Raw genomic sequence first — 22,130 nt, 5'->3', positions numbered from 1 at the left:
CCAAATATTTTATCAGAAAACTGGAGGTGATCAGAGAAGAATTGATAATTTCTTCCCCTAACTTCTAGATGCTAAGATAATTGAAATCGTTGGTCAATATGGATTGAAGTGGATCTTTAAAGCATTAAGGTAGGTTTGGTGTTTAAAACAGTACCATAGGATTAAGGTGGATTAGATGTTTAATCCTTTAGCATTCAGATTACTCTATCGAGGTCTATCTTTAGAATGACATTGTAGAGCAGGTGTGAGAAGCCAGATCCATTCAGTTACGAAGATAAAATATTTGGACTAGATATGGCTGGTTTAAATAGTAACATAGGATGAAGGGGTTTAAAGCAGTAAAATTAAACTGGGTGATACTGGTGACATCAAATGCCAACAACAATTTGTGATGGAGAAGTGCAAAAGAGCAATCCAGAGGACTCTTGTTTGCTGAGTGAACAAATTAATTGACATCCTGCTAGAAAAGGCCGGCTGTTCCAGACTCTCTGCCGTTTCATTCTCCCCGACACAATGTGTTATTTAGCTCTGATGTCTCCTACTATTGTAGTACCACACAACTAGTAATTTGGTAAATAATAAATATTATAAACACTAATTTAAGAACAGAACTGAACTATATAATGGAGAACTCAAATCAGACACCAATTGCTTTCCATCAGTTTCAATTCATCCAAAACAATAAAAAGTTTAAATCTGGGTAACTGAAAACCCTGACCAGAATCTGGCCTTAGAGTTAGTAACCAATTATAAGGCAAAACATTCAATAAACAATATACACCAACAGTTATAAATGCATTTTTATAGATTTATATACATTAAAAAAGAAAGTTCATGTTGACAGTTTGGGGACAACAAGCTTGTCAATTCCGTCCATAACGATTCCGGAACTTCCCTCTCCATCCTCGATTCTGTTGCTGGTACCGAGCATTGCGTTCGGCCAAACTGTACAGTTCATCAGGAATCACCTGAAACAATGGAAAGCAGAAACAGTGACATCGTCAAGTCAAGCTATGATCAAAGACCCAATTCTTGAGGCTTTATTATCCACTTTAACCTGTCTTTTTAAAGATTGGATAGAGCCATTTGACTGCTATTTCTGTAACAAAATGAGTGACTACACTCATTTTGTTCCCTTGTTTGGTACCAGGAGATGTTGCATAATCCTTTTTTTTTTTTTATTACTTTTAGACACTGAATTAATTGGGACACCATCTTAAAGGATCTCAGTCAATCTAATCCACCCCAGCAATTTATCAAAATTAAGACTGATAAAATACGTACCAAATTACAGAATCATATGAATACAAACACACAAACAAAATCCTGTGGACATAGAGGCAAAACTCCAGAATAGCTGGCAACTGACTTGACCAAAATAAAAATCCCACACACAATCGGGTCGTGCAGCTTTTGGCCACCAAATTCACTTACAATGAATTGCTCAGCTCTGTATTCTAGTAGAAGATATCTACCCAAGATGTTGCACAACTGGCCAAACCCAGAAGTTTGTGGTTTCCAAGACAACCTCTTAATTACGTCTGCAGTCATTTTGTGGAAAAGTCTGGAATGAAGATCCATATAAAAAGGGCAACAAACCTGATTAGCTTCCAGCAAGATGTTGATGAGAGGTTGAGCTGATCCTCCATCGCTGTATGTCATCAAAGACAGAGCAATTCCAGTTTTACTAGAAAAATTTCAAAGAAAAATATATTTTAATTCACAAAACATCAATTTAAAATAGTTTCCCCATTATTCTGGTTAAATACTAATTAGACAACTTTATCAATATTACAAATCGTTAAAAACATAATTGAACTGTCCCTCCTAGCATCTAATGTCTAACCCACCTCATCTGGCACAACTCACGCTATGTTTGCAGAGAGGATCTTGCAGACAACAGCCGTGGCAGTAGCAATGGTCACTTACCCAGCTCGGCCAGTTCGTCCAATACGATGGACATATTCTTCTATATTCCTGGGGAAGTCATAGTTGAAGACATAACTGGAAAAGAATGAGGAACAACGGTCAATCAGAGCAACAAAAATCTGATGAGGTGGACAGGGTCCAGCAGCAGAAGGTCGAGATGGAGGAGAATGTAAAGAAGGGCCGGAGGAGTCTAGGAGGAGGAAGTAGCAGCAGCAGTGAAAGTAGAATTGTTAGAAAAATAGGGTTTAATTAGGAGGGAGGGAAGGGTAGAGGTGAAGTGATGATAGCTGACTAATTAAAATCTCTGCCTCAGTGGTTCACAAGTTTGCTTCCTTAGAAGATAGTTCTAGGTTCAATCTCACTCTCTGTACTTTGAGAAATGGACTTGTACTCTAATCTCAAGTCTGACGGGAGACAGAAGATGCATGGAAGCAGGCCAGATCAGCAAATAGAAATACCTTTTGGTATTGCAATCCATCTCTTGATTCCTCTTTACTCCCAGTTGACTCAGTCTTTTATCTTCCTCTGCAGTTCATTAAAAATAAGTATCATTCCAGACAGAGCATTGTGGTTGATATAATTGACACTAAAACCTCTATAAGATGTGCTCCAGCATGGTCAAAGCCTAGTTACTGAAACCAATAGCAAACACTATCCAAAATGTCTTGATAATCTAGAGTTCTTGGACTTGTGGAGATCACCAGGGTCTGACTGCTTCCAGTCAAAATTGAACTCAAAACTGCAACATGAGAAAATAATTGCTCAATTGTGACCTTTATTTGCATTCTTCTGCGAAAACATGTCCAGCCATGGTGAGAGTTGATGGCAAGGATCCTTGGCTGACACTCGTGTTTAACAAATTCCATCTGACTCATGGAAAAATGGATGTTAAAAGCAGCCAACCACTGACAGTATGTTGTAGGCTGGAGGTGGCGACACTGTCAGGCCTCTCCTGCATTATTGCCAGAGACTCATCAATGGGATAATACCAACCATCAACTTCATCTGCCGGATATAGTCACTCAATGAGGAAATCTGTAGTGACTCTTCCACCCTAGAACTAGCAATCCAACCTCCCTCAAATTACTATTACTTTTGAAGGTGACCAGTGGATACTATCATTCCAGATATAGTGCCTAAGGAAATAGAAGCGATGGTCAAGACTGGAACATCTGACTTCAGCCATTTACTTATCTGTCAGACACAGCAAAGTTGTAAGGTTTAAAAAATTCACTTCACAATGAGGAGGTTCATGGTTCCATCCCAGTGAGTGACCCGTTGAGCAAGTATCTTCACCACAGCCTCAAGTACAGCCAAAGTTTGGAAAAGATACTGTATGGAAGTCGACTCAAAAGAATTTGAAATGGTCCAACTGTGAATGCTGATTCTGGATAGGAAATTTGTTAACAGCACATGTTGTTGGAATACTCAGTCACTTCAGGGGATCAAACTTTTGAATAGACATTAATGAATGTAAAAGGAATCCATTAATTCTTCCTTGGTGAAAGAAAGGAGGGGGAGAGAGAGAGAGAGAGAGAGAAATAGAACAAAACAGAAACAAAACATACGTAATATCTTTGACGTCAAGTCCTCTCGATGCAACATCTGTAGCAATGAGTATTCGACACTCCCCAGACTTCATCTCTTTCATACATTGCTCCCGGTCAGCCTGCTCCCTGCACAACAAATACAACCATCATCACAATAACAAACAATTCAACACACATAAAAATGTTTACACCATGGGCCCCAACTATTATCATGTGTGGCTGGTCTTGGACATTTTTAAACCTGAAAGGACCCCCCCCCCAATCCTTCTCCAGTTGTGAACATAACCCAGTTTCTTCCAGAAACAGACAACTGACTGACAGATGGTAAGCAAAGAGATGAACTGACCCTCAATACATGACTGGTACATGGCTTTTTAACCCTAAAAAGATGAAAGGCAAAGTTGATCTTGGCAACATTTGAACTAAGTGCAGATAGTTGAATCAAATACCACAAGGTATTGAATCTAATACCAATTTGGTACTTGAATAACAGATAGGTGTTAAATTGCAGCAAAATCCATAATTGAGACCGTAATCACCAAGACTACTACTGAGAGAGAAAATAAAGTATTTAATACAAGCCAAGACCAAACACCCACAAGTAAAAAGACAGCTAAAGATGGCCATCCCTCCACAGGATAATAATCCTTTCTATTAAAGGTACAAGGTCTGAAAATTTTTTTTGTGAAGGGGATTACATCACACCCTCCTTCCCCAGTGTTTCACTGGTATTTATCAATACCAAAAGGATGAAAGGCAAAGTCGACCTCAGCAGAATTTGAACTCAGAATGTAAAGATGGATGAAAGGCTGCTAAGCATCTTGCCCAGCGTGCTAACCACTCTGCCAGCTCACTGCCCTCAATAATAATAATTCCTTCCAGGCTATATTAATGTCTGTTTTGATATTCATTATAATTAAATCCACCACAGTCAATTGAGATGATGTCCCCAAAAAGAACAAAAGGCAAATCTGACCCCAGAACATAAACACCAAAGGACATTTTGTCCAACATTAACAAAAAAATATAAAAAATAAAACACAGGTTAATAATAAAATAATCACAAGAATACAAAAAAGTTTTAGAAAATTCTGCAAGAAAACAAAACAGAATAGCGCACACGAAATTACATACCGATCTCCATGGATACAGCGACAATTTATTCCTTCAATAGCCAAATCACTGGCGATATCATCAGCCCTAGAAAGAAAGTCGAACATTAATTACTAATCAATGAGAAATATTAATTGGAAATCAATAACATCTGATAAATTCATCATCATCATCATCATCATCATCGTTTAGCGTCCGTTTTCCATGCTAGCATGGGTTGGACGGGTCAACTGGGGTCTGTGAAGCTGGAAGGCTTCGTCAGGCCCAGTCAGATCTGGCAGTGTTTCTACAGCTGGATGCCCTTCCTAACGCCAACCACTCCGCGATTGTAGTGGGTGTCTTTTACATGCCACCTGCACAGGTGCCAGACAGAGCTGGTGAACGGCCACGAACGGACGGTGCTTTTACGTGTCACCGGCTCGGGGCCAGGCGATGCTGGCAACGGACACGAACGGATGGTGCTTTTACGTGCCACCGACACGGGGCCAGACAGAGCTGGCAACCGGCCACGAACGGATGGTGCTTTTACGTGTCACCGGCACGGGGGCCAGCCGAGGCTGGCAACAGATGCAAACGGATGGTGCTTTTACGTGCCACCGACACGGTTGCCAGACAGAGCTGGCAAACGGCCACGAGCGGACGGTGCTTTTACGTGTCACCGGCACGGGGGCCAGCCGAGGCTGGCAACGGACGCGAGTGTAGTGGGTGCTTTTACGTGCCACCGACACGGTTGCCAGACAGAGCTGGCAAACGGCCACGAGCGGACGGTGCTTTTACGTGTCACCGGCACGGGGGCCAGCCGAGGCTGGCAACGGACACGGACGGATGGTGCTTTTACGTGCCACCGACACGGGGCCAGACAGAGCTGCTAAATGGCCACGAACGGATGGTGCTTTTACGTGCCACCGACACGGGGCCGATTACACCAGGTATGTGTGTGTGTGTGTGTGTTTCTTTTTTAGGCTTCTTTAGTAGATGTCCACACAATGTACCCTTCCCAGAATTCAGTCTGGTCCAAGGATCTCAACCAGACTTCCACCCCGACTCGTTTTTCTCTCTTCACCAGAATTACAGCCTTCCCAGATGTTGAGGCCAAGTATCATCAGGATTAACTGAAATATTAATGAACTAACTAGGAAGTCTCATCACAAAGTATTGAGACTTCCTAGTTAGGCTTTGGGTGCTAGCAGTAGCAGCCAAATCTCCCTCCAATCATGTAGTTCTTGATACACGGTAGATAACAGTCAAGATCGTTATAATACTATAACAAAACTAAGTAGTGACAACCTACTAGAAATAGCTACCAAATCTCTCTCAAATCACACCATCTTTAAAAAAGGGAAAAAGGGGATACTCTGGATAAGGTAGTCACAGATGCACTTAGGCCTAAATGATGGCAAGAACATCTTAAACCATTAAGGTTGGCTGCATTAGGCCTGACCTGAGGCTAACGCAACACTGTGTCCAACAAAACCAAAAACATACAAAGATTTCATAAGAAATAACAAACCCAGTACTTACGTCACTTTCCTGCCAACAAACACAATCACTTTGTCGTCCACGGTTATTTCTTCAAAAATAAAGTTAAAAAGCTAAAAAGACAAAATATTAAAATTCTAATAAATAAGGAATTTGGCTGATGTGTTTCAGTGACATTCATATCTGTTAGGAAGAAACAGAGGCAGTGGTGGTCTTATGCCTTTCTCACTGGTGTTAGCAGCTTGTATACTCCAATTAGCTATTCTTCATAATCACCACAAATAATTATGGTTTCTAATTTATGCCACCTTATGGAATGATGAGGATTTCAGAATTTCGGCACAAGGCCGGCAAATTTTTAAAAGAGGGAAAAAAAAAATCAACCAAGCCCAGTGCTCAGTTGGTAAGTTATTTGATTGAAAGCATTTAATGAAGAATAACATCAGCTGCTCAAATTAAGACAAAACAACCAATTAGTAATATAGTTATCTGAATTGATTAGTGGTACAAGAATGGAACATATTTAAACCTCCAAAAGAGAGAAAAACTGTTGTAAATAGAGCAAATGAAGTGGTGTCAATGAGGAACCCCTCTGTGGTTGTTTGGACTGGTAGAAATAGAAACCAAATTCCTCACAGCACAGCCTTTTGTCTTTAAAATTCATGAAGGACAAGTGAAAATATTTCTGAAAAGACAGGATGGTCATGGATGGAATGTTTGTTTGACCAGGGCTTGTGGTCAGCCTTGAGGATCTGTATACGTGCCACATGACCTAATTACAGCTTTTAGCCATTTAGGCTTATCCTGACAAATCACTCAACAGTTAAATGAAAAGCTTAAGAATTAAAATGACAATAAAAAATGGTAATTCTAATTGAAATTCGCTTCACCACTTACCCTGTCTTTCTTGTTGTATTCTTCAATAATCTCCACCCTTTGTTCTACTGTATGAACAGCCTGTGTAAAGACAGAGACGAGTAAATATCATAGGCATTAATTAAAGACAGAAAAGGAAGGACAGGCATGCTGACCCCCACACATTCATCATAAACAGATAACGGTCACACCATTTTCTTAGAAGCTGTTTCAATTATTTTATTTGCCCAAGATTAATTTCTCAGTCCTGCAGTAGCAGGTTCAGTCATTGAACCAATGTCCCCCATCTAAGTCTGGCATTTGCAATAAAAGCGACAGAAACAAAATTGGGAAAGAATACTTCAATGGCATTGGATTGTGTAAACAATGCAAGACAGCAAAGAGAACAACTGGACACTGACCGCTTATCTTGCCAGGAAGTCATCCAAAGGCAGGGAACAATCAGCTGATCTGACCAAGAGAGAGAGTGTCAGCCCTTTCTTTAATATTTAGGGGTAGATTATAATTATCAGTCAATTAATGAACAAGACATGCTGACCCCAGGGTCATCGAGAAATGTTTGTATCAGTGGGCTGCTGAAATGCTTGCGCCACCACCTGCAAATCCATCCCATTACTTTGGTATTTAATTGATCTTGGAGGTCATGAAAGGTCAATATTGGTTATGTGTAAAAAAAAAAAAGTTAACTGTGACATAATGTAATTAAAATAATTTTTGTTCACTAATAAGCACGTACCCCACCACCACACAGAAGCTCGTTGCCAAGTGATTATCTCGGAAACATTTGTAATTAGGGAAGATCTTCAATTCTGTACCTTAGACTTAGGGCTGTCTTGAGCCCCAGGAGTTTTACATATTAGTCACAATTTAGTCAAAAAAGGTGGTTGGTTTCATTTTATTTTTCTTACAAAACTAACCAGAAAGAAGTACCAAAGGATAAGTGGCAAGTAGAAATCACTCACCATTGCTCTGGGCTGACCACTGTCAGAAGCCCACCTTACATACATAAACATGTGTGTTTAAATGCTTCCATGACTCTCAGGTAATTTGCTGGGAGAGAAAGTTGGCAATGCTGTAAACATTTGAACACCTGTCTATGTACATGAGGTAGTCTTCTGCACAGTGTCTGTTCATTCAAAAGACAATGGTTGGTCTAGAGCAATAGAAGGCACCAACTGGCCCAGGGAAGCAATGTTTGTCTTTGAAAGCGAAGACAAGTAGGAAAGAAACTCCTTCACTTGAAATGCAAATAAGCATTAGCCAACAGGGAGGGAAGATGGCTGTAAATTCATTTAGCCCATGGTAGCAAGGAAACCACATGCAGTAAACAAACAAATGTATTTACATGTATGTATGTGCATATATATATATATATATATAACATACACATACAAAAAAAAAAGGGGGGGGTGTCCTTACTGTTAGTTCAAGACTGCCAATGTTTATCTTTATTGGATCCTTCATGTAACGGTCAGCAAGTTCCTGAACATCAGCTGGCCATGTTGCACTGTGAGAGAGAGAGAGAGAGAGAGAGAGTATTTTGGTGGATTTCAAATGCTAAAAGTTGAAGTTACCTGTTGATTGTTTTAACTTTTGATACCATTTACCTGACAAAAGTCCAGTTGACTGAAGTCTCCATGTGTGTGTGTGTGTGCATATAGGAAGTTATTTAGCAAAATATAGCAATGGTGAGCATACATTGATGTAGTTATAATAAAAACACTATAGCAATGAATCATATATTTTGGTGTAGTTATAAAGCAGATTAGTACACTGGTGTACTATAGTGGTCATCATCATCATCTTCATTTATTGTCCATCTTCCATACCAGCACATAGCAATGGCGTGTATATCTCAATATACAGTAAAAGGCACAACTGATCACATAGGACTAAGATTTTCTTGTAGAATTTGATGCAGGAGTTGTGTAGAGGGGAAAAAGGACCCTTTGGTGACCTCATTTTCAGTGCCCAAGTAATGCACTGATCCCTATACCCAATCCTTATTTCCCAGAACTTTGGCACTCTGCAATTCTCTTCCTGTTCATATCTTTCTTCATAGCATTTACTTTACAAAGTTTTTAAGAGGACCTTTAATGCCATCAACTTCACCAGCCTAGGAGAGTCTGTGAAGGCCAGACACTGCCCCACTAGCTTCAGGCTCACTCAAGTAAAAATAAAAATAAGATATTCGCATACAAGCCATCTCATGGGAGATAAAGGTCAAGATAAATTTAGTAGAATGAGTTGAGGAGAGCAGATGATATTGTAGAAGCAGTAGAACAGAACAGAGAGAGGACACAGCACAACTGTCACCCAATCATTGTGCATTAGTGAAAGAGCCTTTATTAGACAAATGAAGGATCTGTGACTGAGACCTGCATGGAAAAATGGACATGAAATGAACTGGTTCGGACAAATGTCTCTGTAGTCATTTGATCTGGCTTAACATTACAAAAGAAGATAAAAAAGTTTAATGAGAGTAAATAACTTTAAAAGCACATTGTGGTTTACCTGGTCATGACAGTCTGTCTGTCAGGTCGGATGTCAAGCATGAAAAGTCGTATCTGAGCTTCAAAACCAAGATCCAACATCCTATCAGCTTCATCCAGGACCTGTTAAACGAAGAGAAGTAATTAAGAAGGGTTCAAACATGTCAACATAATGAGAAATATTTCACCAATCAATTAAAAGCCTAATTACCCGGTAACAAGAAACAAGAGAATTCAGCAAGGTACAGGTTTTAATTAGCCACTGGCTGTCACAAATTACAATGACACTGCCATCAAATAATACAACTACTAGCTTGTAGGTCAAAGGTCAAACTCTGTTGTACACGTTTCACTTTGTTGACTAAGGAAGCGACAATTAAAACTGATTGGTTAACAACAGAAATGATATCTACCCAGCTGTACATAAGTCAATCTAAGTATAAAGTAACCAATGAAAACTCTAGATGTAAGTCACATGACGTAATTGCAGTCTAACTGCAAATGGATTTTGTTATTTTCCTAAGAGGGAAAAGACAACTGGAAGAGATTTGAAGAGGAGAGAAACATGGCTGAACATAGAATGTACCTTTGTTGAGTGGTCCACCAGCTTTAACAAGAAAAAGCATCTGCTAGTAAGCTAAGTACAATGAAGTCAAAAGTACCCCAGTACCCTGTAGTACTTAAGAAATACCCTATCCAAAGTGTTACTTCAGTCCTGACAAACACATATCTTTAATCAAAGACTCTCCAACTGTGACCATACCAACTTTCAGGTATCTACATTGTCATGTTGCATTGCCTTACTAAGATAGTGTATGATCTGAAAGCTTTTTGGCTGCTATTTCTTGTAGATCAAGTAACTATGCAGGGATTACTTTAATAGCTGTTTAAGTTATTTTATTAACATTAGTGAAAATTAGTCAACAAGGTCCCTAAACCTGCATGAAATAGCAGCAGCTAAATAGATATGTCAATTTAAAATAAAAGAGACAGATATAGTTTTACTCCAGAAAACTAACAAGGTGGTCATGGCTGAAATACCTAGGGTTAAACAACACTGTAGGATCTCTACTGATCAATGTTTTTCCTGCATCTCAACAGGCAGATGTGGGTAGGATTTCTTTGAAAGAAAATTAACCACTGCCCCTGCATGCAAGTCTCTGATGCATAAGAGAGAAGTTCTTGAATAGGACTGATAAAGTTTGGCACCATCACCATCACTGGAATTGGTGTCAGAATTCAAAGAGCCAATTCTCTAACAGTTCTATCAAGCCACCACCTTTGATTGGTCTTGTAAAACAAAACACAGCAGCATTTGAAGCTGGAGAACAGAGAATCAAACAAACACTTGAGACAATCTTCTGTCTGACGCTGGTGAAACCCAAAAGAAGCAGAGGAACACTTACCAGGAAAGTTACGTATTTCACTGAGATAATTTTACTATCGACGAGATCGTTCAAGCGTCCAGGTGTGGCCACAACAATATCCACGCCTTTCTTGACCACATCAATCTGGCGACGCCGACTTGCACCACCATAAAGACACACACTGGTCAGAAGAAAAAGAAAAATTACAGAGTAGTTTCTAGAATTTTAAAATTGAGTTTTTGAGAAATACAAGAAATACAGATATACGTAGATGTGTGTATCATCATGGATAGATTCAGTTGACAGATGCCTTGGTTTTCAAAAGTTATCATTTACAGATGACCATTTCTGCTGATGGAGAGGCGGTCAATTATAAGGATCTTGATGCATGGTATTCCTTTAATTGATTAGGTGTAAGCATGGCAGAATGGATAAGACGTTTGCTTTGCACCCATGTGATTCCAGGTTCAGTCCCTGAGTGCAGCACCTTGAGGAAGCATCTTCTATAGTTATCAATCTGACTGACCAATGCCTTGTGAGTAGACTTGGTCGACAGAAAACTTGTAAGCTGCCAGTTGTACTTACACGTGTACATAGACACCCGTCTTCTGTGTTGACATTGCCATGAAAATTGAAAAGAGCTTCCTCCATTAACCCAAACCGTCATTTGTTTACAATCTGCCATGAAAACATGTCCAACCATTGAAACATTTGTTGTCCAAGATGAGCAGAAATATTACTTCACTTGGATCTCAGATGGAGGGTATGGCACATCTGGACCAACAGATTGTGTGTGTGGTTTGATCAGGGGTCACACAACAACCCTCGAGTCGTGCGACAGACTGCTTCAGTTACAAACAGTTCCCATGACAGCAAAGATGCCGACATTTGCTAAGAATAACTTATATGAACGATGACCTTTGTAGGTCACCAAGCAACACCAGACGTATTAATACTGTCCAAGACATGTTAACACCAACAATTCCAGCTCTTGGAAGTGCAGGAACAACATTCTCATATCAAAATAATTATTCCTATGACTCGTCACCCAAAACACACCACTCCATGTACATCAAGAGTTTCTGCCCTCAAGGGATACAGGAATAAAACCCTAACACCAAAATGACTACTATTAAAATCTCATGCTTACCAAGAAACGTTCTTATAACGAATCTTATTAACTTCTTCTTCAATCTGTAGTGCCAGTTCTCTTGTCGGACAAACTATTAGCACGGTAGGGCCACCTCGTTGCTCGCGAGGCCTGCACATCAATGGAAGGAAAGAAAAATGTAAGAAAGAAAGAAAGGAAAGTTGCCTTCAAAGATTTAGGGTAACCACAGCACCCCCCCCCATCCCAGCTAAATATTTGTTACATAAAACTATTTGATTGTAACCCAAAAGCTGGTGCTTCTTTAATCAACAACACATACTAATTTCAAATTTTGGCACAAGACCAAGAATTGGGTGGGTGAGGCATGGGGGGAACCAAGTCAGTTACATTGACCCCCAAGAGTTCAACAGGTACTTATTTTATCAACCTCAGTAGAGCGGGAACTCAGAGTATAGAGATGGATGAAATGTTGCCAAGCCTGTTTGCCTGGCAAAACATTCTGGCAGCCCCCCACCTCCCACGTGGAGGCACATAGCTTAGAATGTTGGATTCAGGATCATAAGATTATGGTTTCAATTCCTGGACCAGGTTTCTCGTATAAAACACTTCATGTTGCTTCAGTTCACTCAGCTGCCAAAAAGGAGTTAATCCTGCGGCAGACCAGCGTCCTGTCCAGGTGGGGAATATCTACACCATGGAAACCCGACCCTATATGATACAGTAAAGCACTTTACTTACACCTGCACAATATTAACCAATTACAGGTGGGACTTTTGACATCTGGTACTCCAAGACCCAGCACATTTGGAATTTTGGGTTTGGGATTTTATATTATACAAAACAAAACCATTTTGGTCCATTTCTTGTCTTAATTGCATTAATTCCTGTTTGAGACCTCATTCCAAATTGGAGATGTCAATATTTATATGTGCAATGACGTGGCATCATTGTTAAAATAGGGGCTCTCCTTGAGGCATGTTAGCAGAATTTTCCTCATGGTCCAACAATGGGTAGGTTCTAAAGTTGGCAGAGCCTTTAGCTTCACCCAGTATTTGAGGGACTGAGTGAGAGAAAGAGGAAGCAGACTTGTTACAGCTTTTAACAATAATATAAATGCTACTGATAATAATAATAATAATAACAATAAACATGTTGCTGATGAGACATAATAATGGCCAGAAGAGAACAAGAAATGTGATGGAGGGAAGAAAAAAGAACTCACAGAGGTTGTCCGCAAATATGGATTAATGCCGGCAGTAAGAATGCTAGTGTCTTACCAGTTCCAGTCTAAAAGAAAAAGAAAGTAATGAGAATTGGTTCTTGTGGGTAGAGTCTAAGAAAAACAGTGTCAAAGTGAGACTGTTTGAATCCCTTTAAAATCACAAATATTACGACAAACTTTCAATGAAATCTTTTCTCAGTATTCCCTTCCCTGGAGGGTATCATTGCTACTCAATGGAATATTTCAGGGAATATAAATACATTAATAAAAAAAACACAATCCAGAAACTTACCTGTGCAATACCAATAAGATCTTTGCCCTGAAGAAGCACTGGCCATGCTTGGCACTAAAAGGAAAAAAAATAAAATCTGGTAAAGATTCTCTTTAATATTAAACCTAACAGACAATACAACACAACCATTTGCAGATACAATCTTACAAGAAAGCCCCTACACAGTTAATAATACAGCTGCTAGAAATAGCAGCAAAATCTCAGTCCTTTTTATTTTTCTAGGTCATACTGCAACAATGTACCCAGAGAAGATGGTTACACGTTTAATAAGAGGTCACCTTGATCAGGGGTGACCTCGAACCAAACTATGGGTGTATTGCATCAAACAAGCTACGTTACAGAAGTGTGGGGCATAGTTTTAAAGATTATAGTCGCACACTTATAATACATAGGCATACACACACACTGATGTCAGTTTCAGAGATTGTCAAAACTGACATCAGTATAAGGAAATCCTCAAACGTTTTTAGATGATTATAGTCCCGGTCAGTATATATCTTTACAATTATGTGCTTTGACTACAGTATTAGATTATTTTAGCTCTTATTTCTAGCAAAGTAGATGTTTCTAACACCCTGGTCACATTTAGTGACCATCATATATATACACACACACACACATTGTATATATCTGTGACCTCAACAACATGGGAATGGAATATATCTACACAGATAGTTTTGTTTCATTTTTAGATCCAATTTTCTTTTACTCGGCTGGCATGAGTCAAGTGAGGCTTCACTGAAGCAGTATTCTTTTAAGATGCTCTTCCTGTCATCAAACGTTGCCAGTTTTCCAAATAGGGTATTTTTATTCTACTGGTCTTGCCACCTTTAAACCAATGGGCAACAAGACATTGTTTACAGAAGTAAACATCAACACTGCCCAAATACTGTCAGACCAAGACAAAAAGTATTCACACACACACGTGACAGACTTGCAGACCATCTCTTCTGTTTGATTTCCCTCATTGATTGATTTGAGGCTAGAACAGAAGAGCCTTGCCTGAGTTGAGAATGAACCCATAACCACATGCTAACAAAATGAATTTCATTAACACAAACACGTTTTCACACACCTGGCAAGACTGATGTGACCAAATGAATGTGTCCCCTTATCTTTTACCCTGCCCTGTCTTGGCTTTACATAATGGTTGTATGTGAGCATGACTGTCATACAATAAGTAACGTTTGCTTCTGGTCTTCCATGGGAAAATATTACCTTGCTTAGAAACAGGGAGAGTTGGTGATGGCAAGGGCATCCAGCTGTGGGAAATCTACAACAAATTCTGACTGATACAAGTATTGGAAAAGTGGGTGTTCAATGATTAAATGTACAGGTGCTCCTTACCTGAATAGGGGATGGTTTTTTAAAACCTTGCCTTCGAATTTGTTCCAATATTTCATCTGCAAAATTAAAAATGGAACATTAGATCACATGGTATTACTGTGTGGAAGAGGTATGGAGGATGTACCCAAATAAAGACTTGTTTTTTATATATCTGGTAGCTTGTGTGTGAGGTCTGGTGAATCTGAGACAGAGGTTTTCTTAGAGAAGGGTGACAACTGGTTATTAGGGTATCTTCAAGTGGCAGACTTGGTGCAATGAATGTCCTTAATGGAGTTTGCCTGATTCAGACCAGACCTCACTTCTGCTCCTCTCTCTCAACCCAGTTTTCCATCAGATATTTTAGTTGTCTCATTAAAAGAAAGTTTTTATCTAGCCATTGTTACCAGCATGGAGGAGAGAAGGGACCCCCACAGAGGTCAGAGATATTGATTCCTTACCCCAGACTAAAGAAATATTCCATTGACAACACTAGGATCATGCAGGTGTTGATGGGGGAAGGCAATATTATAAAGGGGACAACAGGTTTTTCTATACATGGTAAGTTCTATGGAGGCCAGTTTTAGGACAAAGATGGTTCAATTCTCTGCTAAACAACAATTATATATATAAAGTTAATCCAAACATGAAAACACAACAACACAACGACATGGAACAAGTATAGTGTTATTGGACGCTCAGGAAAGGAAAGAAAGAAGGAGGTTTTAATGTTTCGAGCGGAGCTCTACGTTAGAAACATAGGAAAAGGAAAGATCCAAGGAAGGGAAGACGGAGGAAAAAAATCACCAACGATACACACACACACACATTTATATGATCTATCTTAAAAACAGGATGGATGTGTTAATGGATCTAGAAGAGCCATTAGAATGTTAGAAAAGAAAAGGGTTACCATCATTGTGGAAAGCTTCGTAGAACGTCCTCACAGGATTAGGGATGTTGTCAGAATCATTCACAGCCAGATTGATTATCTGTATATCATTGTTGAGCTTCCTAATAACAAATAAAACAATTTTTTACATTGGAACAAGGTCAGAAATAGGGTGAGCCCAGCATGGCCACAGCTGACTGGCTGAAACAGGTGTAGAATGGATTGCTTTTACATCTGTTCCATCTATGGCCACCATCACTCAGGTTCAACAGGTTTTTTATACATGGTAAGTTCTACCCTGGACAAAAGGAGGTGGTTCTCAAAGACCCTCATGCATGTGCATACAAAATGTATCTACATAAACACACACATAAGGAGATGTATATATACACACACAACTACAAACCAAAAAGTCAGCTTCCACAAAGTTGCTTGACATCCTAGAAATAGCTAAATCTGTCACAAATCACAGCCTATTGAAAAAGGCATAGTGTAGAGGAGGTAGAGTAAAAACTCCTTTGATCATAAGAGACGGGGGTAGGCCAACAAAACCAGGAGTGTTGACCCTCTACTAATGAAGAGCCTCAACACTGTAACCATACAGGTGCTGGGTAGTGACACAGAGGCCAGTTTTAGGACAAGGGTGGTTCAATTCTTTGCTAAACAACAATTATATATATATAATAGCAACCAAATCTCTCACCTCGCTTTACCTGTAAAAGAGAGGAATCCTGTAAAAGAGAGGAATCCTCTATCTTAAAAACAAGACAGCCATGGATGGAATGACTCATCATGTGTCTAACAAATTATACAATAAAGGTTTAAATTCAACTATGTATAATCTTTTACTAGTCTAAGTCAGGCATGGTTGGGTGGCTAAGAAGTTAGGTTTTGAAACCATGAAGGAATTGGTTCAATCCCAGTGCATGACAACTTCACTATGTCTTCTAACAGAACCCTACATTGACCAATGGCTTCTGACCAAAATTTCACTGATGGACACCGAACCTTACTTGAAAAGGGATTTGGCAACCAAGACTAAAAATAATACCCTAAGTCTCAGCCAACCCATGCAGGCAGGGAGAAGCAGGACATAAAACTCGTCACACAATTTACACAAGCAAAACCATGTTAAGGAATTTGATTTGCAATCAGGTGATTCAGGGTTCAATTTCATTAAAAGACAATGCTGGTAAGTGTTCTCTACCAATTCAAGGGCCAAGAACTGGTAGCCCCATAAGCCCAGTCCCTTGCAAGCATTCAAACCAAGTCTCTTGTTTCATCACCCTAAGTTGTCCTGGGGACTGCCCTCCTTCTTCCCACCACTAACAAAGAAAAGAAAAAAAAAAAAAAGGGGCCACAGCAATTGGAATCAATACCTAAACTCAGCAACCTGCATCTCACTCATGTTTGCAACATCAGAATGTTCCTTGTAAAAGTTCTTCACAACTGGTGGTAACCCTGCAAAGGTAAAAGAAATTGTACCAACATCAACACCACCTCTAATGCCATCATCAATAATGCTAGAAATAACAGCTACATCGCCTTCAAACCACATCCTACCAACTAAAAAAGGAAAGAATACGTTAAATATTGTAATCCTAGAAGTATTAGTATGAGGTGGGGGGGGGGTGACTGGATTGAACAAAAAAGATTAGGCTCCCACAGTTATCATTTCTGGTGACAGGATGGGAATTGAGGCCCTTGCAGAACAGAAAGAACAACATGGCCCATGCTCGCCATTCTGCCAATCCATGACCTTCAGCAGAGTCAATACAAATCTACCAGTTCCAGATACACACCTTTCATAAAAAAAAAAATGGAATAGTCATGGCAGAAATGTCTATTCCATGAAGACTAGGGGCTAATCCCTTCCAATCACCCCAATCAGTAAATTATTCAACCCCCCACCACCACCAAGGCCCATCCCTGCCCCATTCCACAACCCCTCCAACAATCACAAATATTCTTCAGGTTCTCATCCTCCCGCCCCTTCCATTTCCATTTCCTCAGATCCTTCTTCCCCTGCCATGATATTGCAACTTCCCCAAAACAACCCATTACTGCGCAATCACCCTTCATTGTCATGCACTTCTGTCAAAAAAGTCACTCCTATGCTTGATTAGTGAACTTCTAATCCGACACCCTGAAACACCAAGCCCCCCCCCCACCTCCCCCGTCCCATTTGGCTCTGATATCCTAAGCCAATCCTTCCTTCCTTGCCCCACCACCTCCACCTACAGTCAAACACCACACAAGTGAGATTTTAATTCTTTTTCATATGGGCCTGGTTACAGAATCCTGGGAATATCAACCCCTCCCCACCGCCAACCCAATGAACCGGAAAGGGTCTGGGAAGAATCAATTCTCAGAACAACTAAAAGATATCCAACAAGTTCCACATACAATTTCTAACAGCAAAATCTTTGTATTTAGTCAAACAGCTACAAATAACAACCAAATTCCATTCTACCGTCTTAAGAAAGGGTAATCTAGATAATGTCTGGAATCCTACAAAGAAAAAGGTGGAACGGTCACAGTCAGGGCATTGACCAAAACTATATAAAAAAAAAAAAAAACCCCAGAAATTGTTTTGCAAACAAACCTTCAAACTTTTGCCGATCATATTCCTCTTGTAGTCGGCGCATCTCTGCAAAATCTACTGGTTTTGACTCCGTTACTGGAATGTTTTCGTCGTCTTCTTGATTGCGTGATTGCATGGCCCATATCAGGGTCCCTTCCAAGGACTTTTTGGAATCCCGTTGTCGACCAGGCCCTCTGCCACCAGAGTAATCTGGCCTTATGCTGCGACACTGGCCAAGGTCCGCTGGTTGCTGCCGATTACGACCACCACCCCTGCCTCTTCCTCTTCGAGCTGGTCGGTCATCCTCCTCATCATCGAGGCTCAACATCTGGAATGAATCTGGATCAGCCATAAACACAGGCTGGGGGTCTTCGGCAGCTTCAGCCTCCCAATCCTCCTCATCTGCAATTATCAGTTTTTTCTCATTAACTGGAAACAGCAACAACAACAACAGCAAATAAGGATGGTGACTTATTATGACAGTGACGAAACAACATAAGCAGTCAAGCTGCTAGAAATAACAACCAAATCTCCTTCAAATCACACTCTACTATCGACCAATTTAATGTGATCTTGATCTCTTTGCAAAACCATATAGATGGTCATGATTAGAATGTCTTCGATCCTTATGGAACAGGGTTGATCTAGTGCTAAACAACTATGATAGCCAATGGTTTGCCAATCCCTGTCCGACCACATCATCAAATATAGAGAAGAGTATGGAACCGAAACAAATGTGTTTCAGAAGATTTGCCGATATGGACAACGACAAACCATATTGGAATTAACGCTAATGGTCAAACTACAGTTGCAGAAGGCAGCAGCTGTCAGCATCATCAATTCACAGAGGATGGAATCTAGTTTCTTTATACATGGCCCTTGTTCATTTTAACAGGGTTTGGATGTGTATGCTGAGGTAATGTTATACGGCCAGATGCCCTTCCTGATCCTTAATTTTCAAGTAAGGGATCAGCTTGGGATACCTGGAGGATTTGTTGACAAGAGACAACAACACTGCTTGCTGCACTTTTATACATGTGACTGCAGAGCTAAACACACACACACCAAATCCACTGATATGGTTTTGGTTGGCTGGGGGTCTATAGTACAAGACACCTGACAAAGGTGCCATGCAATGGGATGGAACCCAAGACTACATGATTGGGAATTAACTTCTCAACCATACAGCTGTGCCAGTACCTACCCACACACCCAATAGGGGTTCTTTGAAGTTTCTGTTTACCCAAACCTCTTAAAATATTGATCAACCCAAGGATACAATAAAACATTTAAAAGTTCCACAGAGAGTTCAAACCCTGAATACTATATTCAGACATTTACCTACATATAAGTGTATCACACACACACACAAGTATATCTACACATACAGCAGGCCCCTATTCCTGCCTGCCATTTCCCACTCACAAAACATTGGTCAACTGAAGGCTATGTTAGAAAACATGACCAAAATGCCAAGCGGGGTAATTGAACTTGAAACCACTCAGTTGTGAAACAAACTTCTCTACCACAACCATACGAAACACTCCTCAGGTTAACCACACCGGAATGGCAGTCGGGAAATAAGAAAACCTCTCACCATTTCCATTCTGTGAAATCCGTTGTGATTCCCTGCGCTGTGACTGATTCCAATCTTCTACAAAAGATCAGGACAACAATTATTATTTTGACTGAACACAAATTCAACAATAGATTGGAGGGCCTTAGAATTATATTGTAGTAGTGTTAGCAGGAAAAGAAAAAAACCCCCCAAAAATCTATGAATGCTTTCGGTAGACACTAATTAGATGTTAAATGGATGAATGCTCAGCTGAGGGAGTGGCTCAGACATTAAATCTGGGATCTATTTCCAAGCAGTAAAAGCTGAACTCAAGAAGTGAGTAGAGTTAAGTGCACTGCTCCATATCAGGAGGAAATTGAGATGGGGAAGAGAGAGGTCAGCAGCAAATTGACAAAGTTGGTGGAGCCTCAGACCAAATACATGGCAGTATTTCTTGTATCCCAAGTTCAAATCTCACCAGGGCCTACCTGAGTGGTTGTTTTGGTTTAACACCAACCCCTTGACCTTGGGTATTTTTAATATTCAGGTCTGATATCCACTTTCAGGGGTCCTGTAACGAATGAACACTTCCCTTCCCCTCTGTCTGACATATAAAAAATCTCTAAATAGGACATCAATCTCTCTCAACATTCCATTAAGGAATTGGTTGCCAATTCTGTCATCTTACAGTAATTATCAATAAATAGCAAACTGAAAATGAGCAAATAAATATCATGAGGCACCTCGTGGGGTACACTGATAATCCCACCAGTTTAGTACCTTGTGGGGTGCTCTGATAATCCCACCAATTTAGTACCTCATGGGGTGCCCCGATAATCCCACCAATTTAGTGCCTGGATTGGTACCTTTTTTTTTCTTCCAAGCTGTGAAAGGATGAGAGATAAAGTTGACCTCCATGAAATTTAGAGAAGCTGAAGAATCGTTAGACATTCAGGACAACATTTCCAGAACTTACTCTGGAAAGCCAAAGAGAACAAAGAAATCCAATTGATAATTTCTGTAGAGGTAGCCGGTGGCACGTAAAAAGCACCCACTACACTCACGGAGTGGTTGGCGTTAGGAAGGGCATCCAGCTGTAGAAACATTGCCAGATAAGACCGGAGCCTGGGGCAGCCTTCTGGCTTCCCAGATCCCCGGTCGAACCGTCCAACCCATGCTAGCATGGAGATCGGACGTTAAACGACGACGATGATGATGATGATGTAGCCACTCCAGTGCACTGGTGCAAGATGCAAACTATGAAAATACTGACAGAAGTTTGTAGAAGTAGCCAAATGGTTGCTGTTTAACCCCAGACACGAAATAGCAGACCTATCCTCAAAACTCATTTTAAGGACATTTGATATTTTTGGGGTTTTTTTTAAAAGATGTTAAGGCATAATTGGAAAGAGACCTTTATTTCTAGCAAGATGCACAGCTACATAAGGACTCCCTCAACTCAAAAGTTAGCACAGTTATACATCCATTTTCTGCATTACAGAAGGATTACTTTCATGGGAATCTTATTGTAACGGGCAGATGCATGACGTGAAACATTTCCCCACTGACCTCAATCAGTTAATGGCAAAATGGGTGGTTTTATGGCACTCAATGTTGAAGCTATGCATTCACAAGTGCAATGCTTCCATCATGCAGTGATGTCTATGCGCTAGACACAGTAGTACACACTGTTATAGTGTTGCCAGCAGCCGTATCATGTGAAACGGAATGCAGCACAAACAGTGATTGTAGCTACAAAAGCGGATCAATATCACAGTCGCCAGCAAACACAATTCCTAGACAGATCACATAGAAACACTGAAATTGGAGTTCTTCTCACCAGTTCCATATACTGAACATTGAAATTCCTGTGCCTTCGGGTCACCCCACAGTTCTGAAAAACGTGAAACATTTATCAACATTTAATCTTGATAATAAAAGGGTCTACAAACAAACAGTATTAGCTTGTAACATTGTCATAACCGGTTAATATAAATTGTAATAATACTACTGATACACAAGGCTTATTACAAACAATATCATAATATGTAATACAACAGAGACAATCTACTATTAGCATCATACAGGATCAACAAACAGAATTGCTAATAACACTACTTTCATACAAGTATTTTACATACTAACAATACAAGTTATTACAGAAACTATTCAGTAGCAACAACAGCAGTAGTAATAGTTGCAGCAGCTATTACACAGGTTAGTTTAGTGTTTTAATAGTAGTAGCTACTACACAAAACTGTATATGGGAAGAGGTCAACTCACTGACAAAGTTTACAGTTAGAATAAGTTGTATGAATGAAGCAGTTGTGTTAGTAATTGTA

At 40.0% G+C, this 22,130-nt stretch overlaps 1 protein-coding gene across 4 annotated transcripts in view; it reads right to left on the bottom strand.

Annotated features, from left to right (window-relative positions):
* Window positions 1-784: 784 nt before the first annotated feature.
* LOC115223888 (probable ATP-dependent RNA helicase DDX43) overlaps window positions 785-22,130 on the bottom strand; it is a 28,949-nt gene continuing 7,603 nt past the window's right edge. For 2 of the 4 annotated variants that reach the window (XM_029794603.2, XM_029794605.2), the window contains 19 exons: window positions 21,629-21,682; window positions 19,828-19,884; window positions 18,252-18,659; window positions 17,026-17,107; window positions 15,668-15,768; window positions 14,779-14,834; window positions 13,432-13,485; window positions 13,140-13,204; window positions 11,957-12,067; window positions 10,846-10,987; window positions 9,462-9,562; window positions 8,367-8,454; window positions 6,969-7,028; window positions 6,114-6,184; window positions 4,614-4,679; window positions 3,498-3,605; window positions 1,930-2,004; window positions 1,600-1,687; window positions 785-968 (listed from right to left, as the gene is read on the bottom strand). In XM_029794603.2, coding sequence (XP_029650463.1) covers window positions 864-968; window positions 1,600-1,687; window positions 1,930-2,004; window positions 3,498-3,605; window positions 4,614-4,679; window positions 6,114-6,184; window positions 6,969-7,028; window positions 8,367-8,454; window positions 9,462-9,562; window positions 10,846-10,987; window positions 11,957-12,067; window positions 13,140-13,204; window positions 13,432-13,485; window positions 14,779-14,834; window positions 15,668-15,768; window positions 17,026-17,107; window positions 18,252-18,659; window positions 19,828-19,884; window positions 21,629-21,682 — 1,892 coding nt within the window. In that variant the 3' untranslated portion in view covers window positions 785-863. The remainder of the gene's footprint in view (window positions 969-1,599; window positions 1,688-1,929; window positions 2,005-3,497; window positions 3,606-4,613; window positions 4,680-6,113; window positions 6,185-6,968; window positions 7,029-8,366; window positions 8,455-9,461; window positions 9,563-10,845; window positions 10,988-11,956; window positions 12,068-13,139; window positions 13,205-13,431; window positions 13,486-14,778; window positions 14,835-15,667; window positions 15,769-17,025; window positions 17,108-18,251; window positions 18,660-19,827; window positions 19,885-21,628; window positions 21,683-22,130) is intronic. The other 2 variants (XM_029794604.2, XM_029794606.2) reach the window with 1 other exon arrangement.

The sequence above is a fragment of the Octopus sinensis genome, linkage group LG24 (assembly GCF_006345805.1).
Source record: "Octopus sinensis linkage group LG24, ASM634580v1, whole genome shotgun sequence".
NCBI lineage: Eukaryota > Metazoa > Mollusca > Cephalopoda > Octopoda > Octopodidae > Octopus > Octopus sinensis.
Note: the sequence above shows the minus strand (reverse complement) of the source record. Positions and strands in the feature narration are given on the sequence as shown.